Source organism: Micromesistius poutassou, assembly GCF_964030765.1.
Source record: "Micromesistius poutassou genome assembly, chromosome: 4".
In the NCBI taxonomy this organism is placed as follows: domain Eukaryota; kingdom Metazoa; phylum Chordata; class Actinopteri; order Gadiformes; family Gadidae; genus Micromesistius; species Micromesistius poutassou.
The window spans coordinates 1,028,906-1,041,686 of NC_140274.1; the positions used below are offsets into that span (position 1 = coordinate 1,028,906).

The 12,781-nt window shown below is 44.0% G+C and overlaps 1 protein-coding gene across 1 annotated transcript; it reads left to right on the forward strand.

Annotated features, from left to right (window-relative positions):
* Window positions 1–470: 470 nt before the first annotated feature.
* Window positions 471–12,559, forward strand: tbcela (tubulin folding cofactor E-like a; the record flags this gene model as incomplete). The annotated part of the gene is made up of 9 exons (XM_084467200.1): window positions 471–555; window positions 1,427–1,606; window positions 2,519–2,658; window positions 2,862–3,043; window positions 3,560–3,816; window positions 6,239–6,365; window positions 9,257–9,373; window positions 10,194–10,305; window positions 11,409–12,559. Coding segments are annotated over 9 exons (1,413 nt in total), but the record flags the coding sequence as incomplete, so codon positions are not given.
* Between the last annotated feature and the right edge of the window lie 222 nt (window positions 12,560–12,781).

Here is a 12,781-nt window from a genome sequence, read left to right on the forward strand (position 1 = left end):
AACCAACCATTCTGTGAGACATGACGTCACATAATGTTGACCATCATGTATTGATTAGGCCATCACCATAGTCATACGGTCATACAGTAGGACCCTGTCATGGTTGCTTGCGACTCTATTTGTTGTTGTCTTATATGTTTGTTTTTTAATTTTTTGTATAGCCATGTGACTAGTTGTACAGTTTTGTTGTCACTGTTGTTAGCATTTGAGTTTGTCTATTCTAACGTCCCGTGAATAGGTCTACAGTTTTATTATTGTTGGGCATGTCTGTTCCATAGTCATGTGACTAGATCTACAGATGTATTCTCATTGTTGTAATGTGTGTGTGTGTGTGTGTGTGTGTGTGTGTGTGTGTGTCTGTTCCATATTAGGATTATCCTTACCCCCCAACCTCTTCTTCCAGGTCTTGCTTCTCATAAGCATTCCAATAGAATGAATGAATCTATGAATATAATATATATCGATATCTGTGTCCCTCACACAGGCCCTCTGTGCAAAAGCGCAAGCGGACCGTGAGCAGTGACAGTGGGCAGGTTGTGGTGTTGACCTCTGCAGGTGAGATACTCAATGAGCTGTAACCCTAACCCTAACCACATATAGAAGAACTAGCAGACTCAGGATCAGTGTTGGGTACTTCCTGACAGGTGGCTCTTTGGATCTGCTACTATATACAAATCAACTACGATGGAGGCTTTCATCTGTCATGAGATTGATTAGATAGAATAATGAATGATGAATTTTTTTTTTCTTATAGTTGGTGGAATATAACATTGGATTCATTCATTTGAATGTACCTTCAATTGTATATGGTAATATGACCCCTTGGATATTTTAGTTAAACAACTAAATAATTGATGCTGCTTTACAACAGAGATAACAGCTTCTGTGTTTCTACTGGGCTAGTCCAGAAATATTGAGACTAACCGAAGCACCGTTCTATGAAGTTGGCCAAGATAGGAATCTGAGGAGCAGAAATGAATAACATGCTTCTCAATGTATCCTATTGTGCCTCGTACTGGCAGTATTAAGTTGTCAATATGGCCTCTCTGCTCTGCTTTGGACAGGTCCAGATATGTTCTTGCTGATTGTTATTGAGCAAGTCCTTTCAATGATGTTGCCTGAACAAGCCCATCATGAAACACACACATTATCTTCCTTTATTTATTTCCTTTCAATTCATTTATTAATGATTAAAGTATCGTGCACTGGATGTGTTTTTTCCCCACACTTCCAATGTGATGGAATGACATGGGAAGTGTTTTTTTTTTTCCAAATGTCCAGCAATTTCACGCTTAAGCCGTTTACAAATCAGAGTATGTCCCATGTTTTTTAAATATTTCTTGGGCCCCTCAGTTAAGAGGTTCCACTACTTCAGGCTCCAAGCTGAGCCCCAGACCTTTGGTTGCCCTGTTGTGCTGCTGCCCAGACCAGGGTGACGCTGCCATGTCAGAGCAGGGAGCCTCACACATGGACCACCAGAGGGGTCGGACCTTCATGGAGGCCATCAGCGAGAAGTACAGCCCAGAGAACTTCCCCTACCGCCGCGGGCCCGGCATGGGGGTGGTGGTGGTACCGGTGATCGCCCCCCAGGGCTCCCCCATGAGAGGTAGGGAACAGGGCCTGATCTCACTTTGAATGGACCCGGGCCCATGTTGTGTTCTTAAGTTCACACTGCCAGTAGACCTACAAAAGGTCACTGCCAGTAGACCTACAAAAGGTCACTGCCAGTAGACCTACAAAAGGTCACTGCCAGTAGACCTACAAAAGGTCACTGCCAGTAGACCTACAAAAGGTCACTGCCAGTAGACCTACAAAAGGTCACTGCCAGTAGACCTACAAAAGGTCACTGCCAGTAGACCTACAAAAGGTCACTGCCAGTAGACCTACAAAAGGTGTGCAACATTACACATAGTGACGGCGAGGGTTCCATTCTAATCCTTCAATCGACATGTGTAGAATCGTAGTTGCATTTGAAACCATCGTTCAACCTTTTTAACCTAATTCAGTTCAGTTGAGTTTAATTTTCTCATTAAATAGCAAGTAAAGCAATTGAGATATGTCGCTGAAAAGAGAAAGAATGTCAATCACTTTTATAAGGACTTTCTTCCGATTGTTAATTATGTTCCTCAGTGTGGAAGTGGGACCTGTTAAGTGCACTTCGTATGCTTCTGTCAAGAACCAAACATGGGATCTGAAGTATGGTCCAGAGGAGGACCTCAAACCCTGCTTTAGAGATGTTTTGCGTCTTATAAAATGCCTGTAGAATCAACCATATGTGTGGTGGTTTTATTTATTGCCGTGTTCCACATTTCAGCCACAGGTCTCCTCACTGGTTGTGTCTTTAACTTTCTTCCCTGTTGATTTGGATTGTTAAATTTTGCCCAATGGCATCCATTGCAATGACAATGTTTATTCATCTTTCCTATTATTGTTATTATTATTATTATTATTGTTATTATTATTATTATTATTTGTCTTTATCTTTCCTGTCTACACACATGTGTGTTGTTTCCTGCAGACCGGCTGAACCTGCCCAGTATCCTGGTGTTGAATGGCAGCGGGATCTGCCGCGCTGGGGACCAGGGCGAGATTGCAGCCTTCTGTGCTCACGTCATTGAGCTGGACCTGTCTCATAACACGCTCCAGGACTGGAGGGAGGTAACCACACACTTCAACTAAAACCACACATTTGACTTTCTGTTGAATCAGGTAAGCCCCATTGAGATCACTTACAAGTGAGGCCTGACCAAGAACATTTCACTCTGTTGAGTTCACTGCTAACCAGGACTCTCTCAACCCAGTATTTGAGTGCCGCTGGCTTTGCCCCCCCCCCCCCCCGACCATCTCCGGTGTGTCTGCAGATCAGTAAGATCGTCTCCAACATCCCCAACTTGGACTTCCTCAACCTGAGCTTCAACCCGCTGGAGGACGCGGCGCTGGGGCCCGTCTGCGGCCAGGCCTTCTGTGGTGTGCGGCGGCTGGTGCTGAACAACACCCTGGTGTCCTGGGACACGGTCTTCACCCTCACACGGGACATGCCCGAGTAAGACCTACACAGAAGCGTAACAAAGCGCTCATTGGTGGGCTCTCTTGGATTGGTTGTAGGGCATATAAAACAAAAAAATGGAACCATGTGAAATGAGATGACATAAGAGTATTGTGTTTTGGATAGTAGCTTGTTTGCAGAGCTATGGCTAAAGATTTGGCCATATTTTTGTTGCTGTTTTCACATGTTATGTTGTATGTTGTATGTTGTTATGTTGATTGAAGTATAGGGTTCTTGTTGTCTTGTTGTTGTCTCTGTCATTCTATACGGTTTACTTCAAGCCTTCCTCTCTGTAAAATGTCCTGTTACAGTTCAGCATGTTTAATATTAGGGCTGTATTTTTCCACAACAGGACCTACTTAAAGTCCACCCTATGTTGCACAACGTACAACCACTTACTGGATTCCTTTCATGCGTTTTACTTCATATTTTCTCTCATTCTCTCAGTATTTGTCAATTCTACTTTAGGGGGCGCCAAATCCCGTCCTGTTCTAACCTAGTCTCCTCCGCCAGGCTTGAGGAGCTCTTCCTGTGCCGCAACAAGTACGACAGTGTGCCGGCCGCGGCCGCGCCCTGCCCCACGCTGCGCCTGCTGCACATCACAGACAACAGTCTCCAGGACTGGGAGGAGGTACGCAAGTTGGGCTCCATGTTCCCCAGCCTGGACACCCTAGTGATGGCCAACAACAACCTGGCGTCCATACAGGACAGTGGGGTCGTCCTGGAGGGCCTTTTCCCCAACCTGCGCAGCATCAACCTGCACAACTCAGGTCAGGAGCGGTGGGGATTACAGCCCTTTGGTTTGCTGTTGCTTATCCAGTGGTTTAGGGCATTACTATTGGTTTGCTGTTGCTTATCCAGTGGTTTAGGGCATTACTATTGGTTTGTTGTTGCTTATCCAGTGGTTTAGGGCATTACTATTGGTTTGTTGTTGCTTATCCAGTGGTTTAGGGCATTACTATTGGTTTGTTGTTGCTTATCCAGTGGTTTAGGGCATTACTATTGGTTTGTTGTTGCTTATCCAGTGGTTTAGGGCATTACTATTGGTTTGTTGTTGCTTATCCAGTGGTTTAGGGCATTACTATTGGTTTGTTGCCAAAGTGTTGGGATTTAAATCATGATAAGCATTTCATTGGATTAGAAAGAACATGAAACATGAAAGGCTAGGTTTCACAGGCACAGGGCTTAAAGCCTTGTTGTATATGAAATGTGCCACACACCGTAGCCTTATACCAGAGGTGAAGCCTCACCCTCACTTAGACACGGCCCCTCTAGGCCCCCAGAGAGGGCCTCACGTATTCTAGATATTCTCATTTTATTCTATTAATTCATAATTTCACAATCAACGTCTAAACAAAAATGTTTCTGAGGTAATCAACCCTTCAAACCTGCCTATTCAATTTTGTGTTGAAATGTGAAGGGTTGAATGAAAAATAAATTCTTTTCCAGAATTGTGCTGCCTCAGTTGCTGTGCTGCCCTGTGATTGGGGGTTCTGTTATCATTTCACAGAGGGTTGAGTAATAGTAATTCAATGAGACTAATTTCAATTGACGTAAAATTGACCAATCAATACTTCCCTCAAAATGGGCGGGCCTTGTTTTCGCCGACTTTATTACAAGTTCCACCTACTGTGAGGGACATGAATCCAGTGAGCTGGATACTAAGCTTGTAGGCATGATTTGGTTTACTTGACGATAGCAGCCGCCGCCAGTAACGTAGCCGCTAATAAGGAGGACATTGTTTCTAATTTGTTATCAACGCCGCTTTCTAGGTCAACTTTTAATGAAAGGTTGGTGTATACATCAGGAAGACCCACACTAGAGCTAACATTGGTTCAGAAAGCCAAAGCCTTTGGAAGGCATTTCAGCTCCACCAGCTTCATGTGACACTCGTGGAGGACGCCATCAACCAAGGAGCAAAAGCTTCACTGTTAGTGTTTGATGTGTCTGCTGTCATGCGTTTTGCACCCCGGGCCGCTGCCATGTTCGACTGAACTTCACACACAGCTTGTGTAATGATGCGATGATCTGTCAGGAGGTTTTTGTTTTTGTCATTGACGCTCGCTCTGCCAACCATCGGTATGTCAGGAATGTTGCCAGCGATGCTTTAGAACGGTTGGTGGGGGAGGGAGGGGGGGAGGGAGGGGGGGAGGGAGGCGGTGGGGTGCTATGCTGTCACAGTGCAGCAATGCACAGCGTTGTAACACGCTTGTTTTATTTAACGGGACAGCGTACTGGGATGCCGGGACAGACAACGAAAACATGCCGGTTCACTTGGTTTGAATATGGAGTTGTTTGTTCAACCTTATCTTTGGGGTTGCAAGAAACCTTGTGCCCCCCAGAGATGGCGCCAGATCACATATGTCATAACTTGAAAACCTTAAAGGTGATATTCCACCACCAGGTGTGAGTGTGATTAGCTGTTACAAGCCGTTCATCTATCCGTCATACATCTAGGTGGACACGCCCACCTATAATGTCAGAAGAGGCAGATTTTCAAACTGGCTTGTAACGGCTAATCACACTGGTATAATATGTCAACTTTAATGTGTTTTCAAAGAATGCTCCCATATATATTTCTTCAAGTCAGCTTTTAGCTATGATATGAATGGTAAAGTTAAGCATAGTTATTTTAGGACTATGATTATGTGTAACTATTCTGGCTGTCATCAACAATTTTTGTTTTTGTTTTTTTTAAAGTCATGAATAAAGTGTTTATTCATAATGGAAAATTGGTACCTCTATTTAATCTCATATGCAGGTGCACTGGACAATTAGGGATTGTAATTGTTTTGTTCATAGATAGTTTGACAGCATGGATCAGACCTAAATTGCCTTTTATTCTTCTACAAATATCTATTATAAAGTCCATACATATGGAGCAAGTTGTGTTGCCAAAGACACAAACTGCACAGCGATGATTGTGAGACTTTGGGCTCAGTAGATACAGTAGAAGGCCTGTACTGTAAGGAGCATACAGTGTATGTAATGGAAAGCTCTATTATGACATTTTATGTCGTCATTTTAGTTTTAGTTCTCCAGAGTTTTCTTGATAGATTAAATAATGGTTAATTATATCATTGTGTTGATAACAATACTTGCATGCATGTATGTTAAGAATATTTACAATGGCTCTGTTCATTCCATTCAGCGAGGTCTTTGTTGGCTTGTTGTGTTTCCGTGTGGCTCCAGGTCTGAACCGGTGGGAGGACATCGAGAAGCTCAACTCCTTCCCTAAGCTGGAGGAGGTCCGTCTGCAGGGCATCCCCCTGCTGCAGACCTACACCAACACAGAGCGGCGCAGCCTCATGGTGGCTCAGTGAGTACAGGGTCAACACGTTTACCTTTACCTTTATTCACCTGCCCTATTTGGTTCGAACCAAACCAAAAAAATGGCTGGTGCGGACCTTTAGGGCTGGTGTGAATACAACCCATCCAACTCTGGAGCGGACCTTTAGGGCTGGTGTGAATACAACCCATCCAACTCTGGAGCGGACCTTTAGGGCTGGTGTGAATACAACCCATCCAACTCTGGTGTCATCGGTCTCGGTTCCAAACGAACCCTGGTGCGGTTCGCTTGAGATGTGAAAGCGACCGCACCTCGGTCCGATCCAGTTCTACAAATCATACGCCTCTTTGGACGTAACAGGCACCCGCTCAGCCGCAAGCATTATGGGAATTATTGTTTGATTAGCGGTAACTCCAAGACTGGCTGTCGGGTGAAAATGAGTCGTGGCTCAACATGGAGCAAAGAGGAGACCCAACGTCTGTTGGATATTTGAACAGACGCCCACATAAAACGTATGCTGGAAAACACACATAAAATTGCCGATGCATTTAACACATTGAGCACCAGGAGGAGGGAGAAGGAATACGACCGGTCCGCAGATCAACGTACATCACGCTGGATATCCATGATTGTTAACTTTCACCGGCGCTTTCCCCCCTTTTTTTTTCTTTACCGCTTTACCCCGCCCCAGACCTTTTTGTCCAATGATTGAACGATCTTTGCACACATGTGGGTTTGTTGACAAATTCTGGGACTGTTGCGAAAATTGCAATGTGTAAAGGAACCGCACCAAACTAAAAGATAAACATTGTGTTTTGGTCCGGACCAACGAGGTTGAACTAAAGGACTTTCCTGGTGTGAATACGCCCCCTATTTCTAATGGCTTGGATGTCAATGGGGTTTCTGTAAATGTATTACCAATTTTGATCTTCAAGCATCATAGGAAGAAGTGGCAAGCATCTTGACACACTGCATCATCAAACATACACTTTTCCAAATGCACACATCATGCCCTGTGCCATGTGGGGGCACTGCATCTTAATATGGGCAAAGGAAGCACCCTGAGGCTCACATGTTGTGGTTGTTGTTGTTGTTGTTGTCCTATAGTGACCCAGGCCCCCGTTTCCCGAACGCATCGCTAGCCTAAGTGGTTCGTTAAGTTCATCTTATAAGCATCGTACAGTTTTCACACCGTTTCCCGGAAGAATTTGTTGCATAACGAACGTCGTTAAAACCCTCGTAGCTAACGAGGGCTCCAGGGGCACTCGTAGAGCGTTAAGAGCATCGTTACTGTAGCCTCAGTGGAGTCACCAGCTGGACATTCAGTGTATTGGATGTGTTTTATTAAAACATTGTAACATTATTATTTATTAAAACACATCCAGTTGGATGTGTTTTATTAAAACACGTCATCCAATACCACTGAATGTCCAGCTGGCGCTATTTCGCATTACCCCAAAAACAGTGGTTACCGCATATATATTACTCGTAGACTACTGTTAGATTTAAACAGCAAAGACAGAGACATGTTAGAAGTCAACAAAAATATAACTTATTGCAGCAATTTAAAATTCCAAAAATACATGCGCAGCCGAAATGTACCGATGAAACGCCACGTTACAAGGCAACCCTATCACAAGGCGTATAATAAAATCAAATGATTCCGTTGCTTGTGTGGGAGGTCTCTTGCGAGCTGCACTTGCTGTCTCCCTCTGATTTTAATTCAACCATCGTGGTTAAAATGTCCTCATATTGATCAATGACAGAAGACATACTGTACATGAATCATGCTGAGACCAGTGGGTGTCTGAGAATTTCTGCAGGCGTTTTTTGTTGTGATTGTTTGCCATAAAGCACTGTAGGCGCGTCGGTGAGACTGTGATGAAGTTCACTATTTATTGGACCATGTCTAGACAGTTACGAACATCCCTGACCTTAGTGGAGTGCACAAACGCCAAGTTGAGAGCGTGGTTTCTGCAGTGAACGTAGACTGCTGTGTGAAACTGCTGCGATGCGTGCCTTTCCCGCTTACATTGCCCGCACCATCATACCCCTGCCCAACAATATGGGCAGGATCTAGACCAGCAACAGCAATAGCCGTGTCAATGCCTCTGCATTTGAATGATAATGAATTAATGGAACGTTGCATTTTTAATGTTGACACCAAAGATTCTAGACTAGAGAGTGCACGCCAATGAAACCTTATGCAGAATCAGAGAACATGTTTTGCAGTGCAAAACATGTTTTAGAAATCAGCACATTTAGATAAATGCTATAGTTGTCACACAGACACATTTTAATTTTTTTTTATATGGAATTATTTCAGGGGGGTAAATGCCATGAAGAAATGTACACACAGTGCGTTCAGGATTAGGACTGATATTGTTTTAATATTTGTAGCATTCATATTAGTCTATTTTTTTTCGTAGGCTACTCTGCTGTTGGCCTTGATCGGGAGATATTTATTTGCTGCCACAACATTTAGTTTCATCAAACAACATTCCTGCGTCTCCCCCTCCTACAGAGCCCATTTCAGCACCGTGTCTGTGGACAGTTACAAGTCTACAAACGTCGTAAGGGCAGAACACGGGCGTTCATGTTAAGAGGAGTTTCGGGAAACGCTCGAAAATGTTTGAAAGATGCTTTGTGAGAATGATCATACGAACCAGATATGGCTTTTTGGACTTTTTGATATGTAACAATTGCTCTCTTCCTTCTGAGTATTATTATCCTTCCCATAGTGATTCTGCCGAGTCCAAACTAATATTGGGTTTCTACTTGACAGTGAGGGTACCTTTAGGCATATTGATATCATCACATGCATTTATTTCTTTGTTGTCTTGCCAATGTCAACAGTACTAGTCACACAAACTTAATCAATGAATCAATCATTCATACATTCATTCATTCACTCTCAACAGGCTTCCCTCCATCTCCTCTCTGAATGGCAGTGTGGTGAGCGTCGGTGAACGAGAAGATGCAGAGCGCTTCTTCATCCGTTATCACCTGGACTACCCAGAGGAAGAGCTCCCTTACAGGTAGGACTACCCAGAGGAAGAGCTCCCTTACAGGTAGGACCACCCAGAGGAAGAGCTCCCTTACAGGTAGGACCACCCAGAGGAAGAGCTCCCTTACAGGTAGACGCCTGGAGCAGGCAGGCTTTCATGGTCAGTGCTTTAGTCGGTGACGAGGAGAGAAGAATAGACCTGACTATTTACATCTGCTTCATTATGTCCACCACCCACAGCTGTGCGACTCCCTGCGATTAAGCCACCCAGCAACTTGGTTTGCCTCCGATGCCTTGCCACGCCCACATCACACCATAAATAACTTAGCAACTTCAACTTCCCTCATTAACCTTTCACTTTGCCTCTTCTTTTCTTTCTTCCGATGCACAAAGGCTTTTAGGCAGGTGAAAAGAAGAGTCAATATTGTGATGATGCAGTGTGATACTAGTGGTAACATCACACATGCTATTAGATATACTAATAGGCTATTAGATCATGCACAGATACACAATGTCGATTAAAGGGCATCAAACTAGGTTATGAGAATACCAAACGCAGTCAGTTTTCGTTAAAGGAGTATGTATAAGAGTCTTACTGTGCATACAGAGTTTTTTCCATGGGCACAATTGGTCCTCAATCTATGAAATATTATAACAAAATGATAAGGCTGCTGCTCATCACTCCTCTAAGTAGGAAGCTTTTCAACGGCATTGTTCTTAAGGATCAGCTAATCCAGCTTTCATTCCATGTCTAAGAAAACTATTATTTCAAAATCGATTTGCTTTCCCTGAGATGGCTACATTTACGTTCTACATTTCATCAGTTGAATGTGTGCTCTCCTCCCCCCCAGATACCACTGCCTGGTGACGAAGTACGGCAAACTGGAGCCGCTGGCGGAGGTTGACCTGCGGCCCCGCTGCCGTGCGCAGGTGGAGGTGCACTGTGAGGACAAGGTGGTACAGGTCAGTCCTCATCAAAAGAAGCGGACGTAGTGGTTTTGCGTACATGTAGTAGGTGTATGTTCATGTCAATTACAAAGTTTAGTCAAAATAATAAATACTAAATATTTATTAAAAGATTATAATAAATCATTGATTATCCACCCACATTGGACCTCATTTAAGATCATTTGTTTATTTTTCTCTTAACTTTCTCATACTTTTGTGCGAATGTTGAGGTTGTACGAGTGTGTCCATGGCGTTTGCAGTGTTGATATTGCTACTGCAAACCAATACTATGAATCATGTCATGTTCAGTAGAGAATTTGCTCTGAAATGTATAGACTATGTTTGGGCAAGCATGCAGAACACAGCCAAGGAGGACCAATTCTCATTGGTCGGACAATCGCTGTTGTACTACGCAAAAAGCTGGCTCGTCTTGTGTGTGACTGCTTTACATTGAAGCTCTTCTGTAACAGAGCCGGACTCGGACCAAGAGTGGATCTAGAACCCACTGACTTTCTCCTAACAGCACTTTCATGATATTTATGCTAGCACAATACTTGCACAGGGTTGCCGACTTTGGGACTTTGGCTGGAGTGAGAGGAAAAATAAAAATAAAGAGTTCATTGTTTAAAGGGTGATTTCACTCAGTTCTAGCCACACTGTTGAGACGGAGAACCGGGCGAAATGACTACAACCAAACGTAAACAGCCCCCCTTTCCATTTCCGGCCAACGAGCAATGAGTCTTCCAACAGGAATCAGTGGGATATACAAATGCGATAAATGTGCAATAAAACACGACAGAAACTGTATTTCGCTACAATACTTGATTTGGAACATCAATAAACACTACTAACCACTCGGTGAGTTGCACATTTCTGAAAACAAACGTTTATGGTTGTTTTAAGGACAGGTTTGTGAATGCCTGTAGCCAGCCATTCTGAAGCAGGCAGGGTGATTCTAAATGAGCCAAATACCCGAGACAGGACCCATAGTCTAAATTTCGGTCTCTATTTCATCCTAGACAAACCAGAAAGGGGGCTCAATGTTCAAAATACCAGAATTGTCCTTTTAATATTGCATTTTCAAGTGAAATGACAACATGGTGGACCTTTCCCACCAGGTGAACGTACGCTTGGACCAGACGGTGGCGGAGCTGAAGAAGCAGCTGAAGGAGGTGGTCCAGCTGCCCACCAACCACATGAGGGTGTACTACATCGACAAGGACCTCTGCTGCGTGTTCGGCCCCGAGGAGATGAAGTACAGCACGCGGGCGCTGCACTCCTACAGCATCCGCGACGGGGACGAGCTCCTGGTGGTGCCCAAGACCAAGTGAGCAGCGCGTTGGTTTAAATCCCCCTAAGCTCCAGGTCTCAATATCCCCATGCTATTGGATGAAAAAAAAGAAGAAAAAAAAAGCAAAAGGACGGACTGATTGTTCCACTGGTTCGATTGCTAAGTTATTTAATAAAAGGCACAGGTAGAAGGGATAGGTCTGACACCAGGTCAGCGTGGAGGTGAGTCATTCAGGAAGCGGTTCCACAATGGAACGCAGGCTGGTTGAGCGCTGAATTAGCAGAACCACCACTCCGGAGGTCAGGAGCTCCTATTAGATCATGTCCTCTCTAGACCTTTTTCAAAATCCCAACCTTAAATATAAAGGGAATATTTCTGGAAGGTTTCTGTGTAAAAAAAAAAATGGAGACCAAGCTACAAGTCAGGACGACGGAGCAGCAACCAGGAAGGAAGCAGCAGACGGCCGCGGGACACTGGTGCACCAGCAACGCTCAGCTCTGTCCAAGCTGCTAGTACACGGCTTACAGCACCGCACCTTCACGGGCATCCAAGACCACCAGCTGGCCCATCTGTCACCAAACCCTACGCCAGCTCGTCGGCTATAGTGTCATATATTTATTAAAAAACGACCGTTGTTTGTTTTTTTGAATGAAGTGTAAAGAAATATCAGGAAGAGCAGTGTGTCTTAATTTTGACCAAGATGCAATGTTAATGTATGCATCACAAACACACACATGCACACACACACACACACACACACACACACGTATATTCACATTAGTATGCACGACAACCACCTGTGCTGTACACAGAAACATACACCACACTTGCACAGCGGGTTGGTTGTGTCCTGTTCTGTCCCTGCTCCAGCCACCGGTCCAGGGGCCCTCATCTCTGTCCTTAATGACATCAAGTAATTAAGGACATTAAGGTCCATTTAATACATTATACATATTTACCATTTATATAGATCATATCAAGTATAACGATTATAAGAACATAAGATGCAGGATGGGCAGATATTATCTGATTAACTATAGTATCATACAACATACACACAGGGAAAAGCACCCTGTGTGTATGTTGTTTGATAATAGTGTTAATCAAATTATATCAGCCAATCCTATATGTATGATGTAGACCGATATAGGCAAGCTGTCCTCATATGGGCTCAGGCGCTGAGCTCTGTTGACTTTGAAA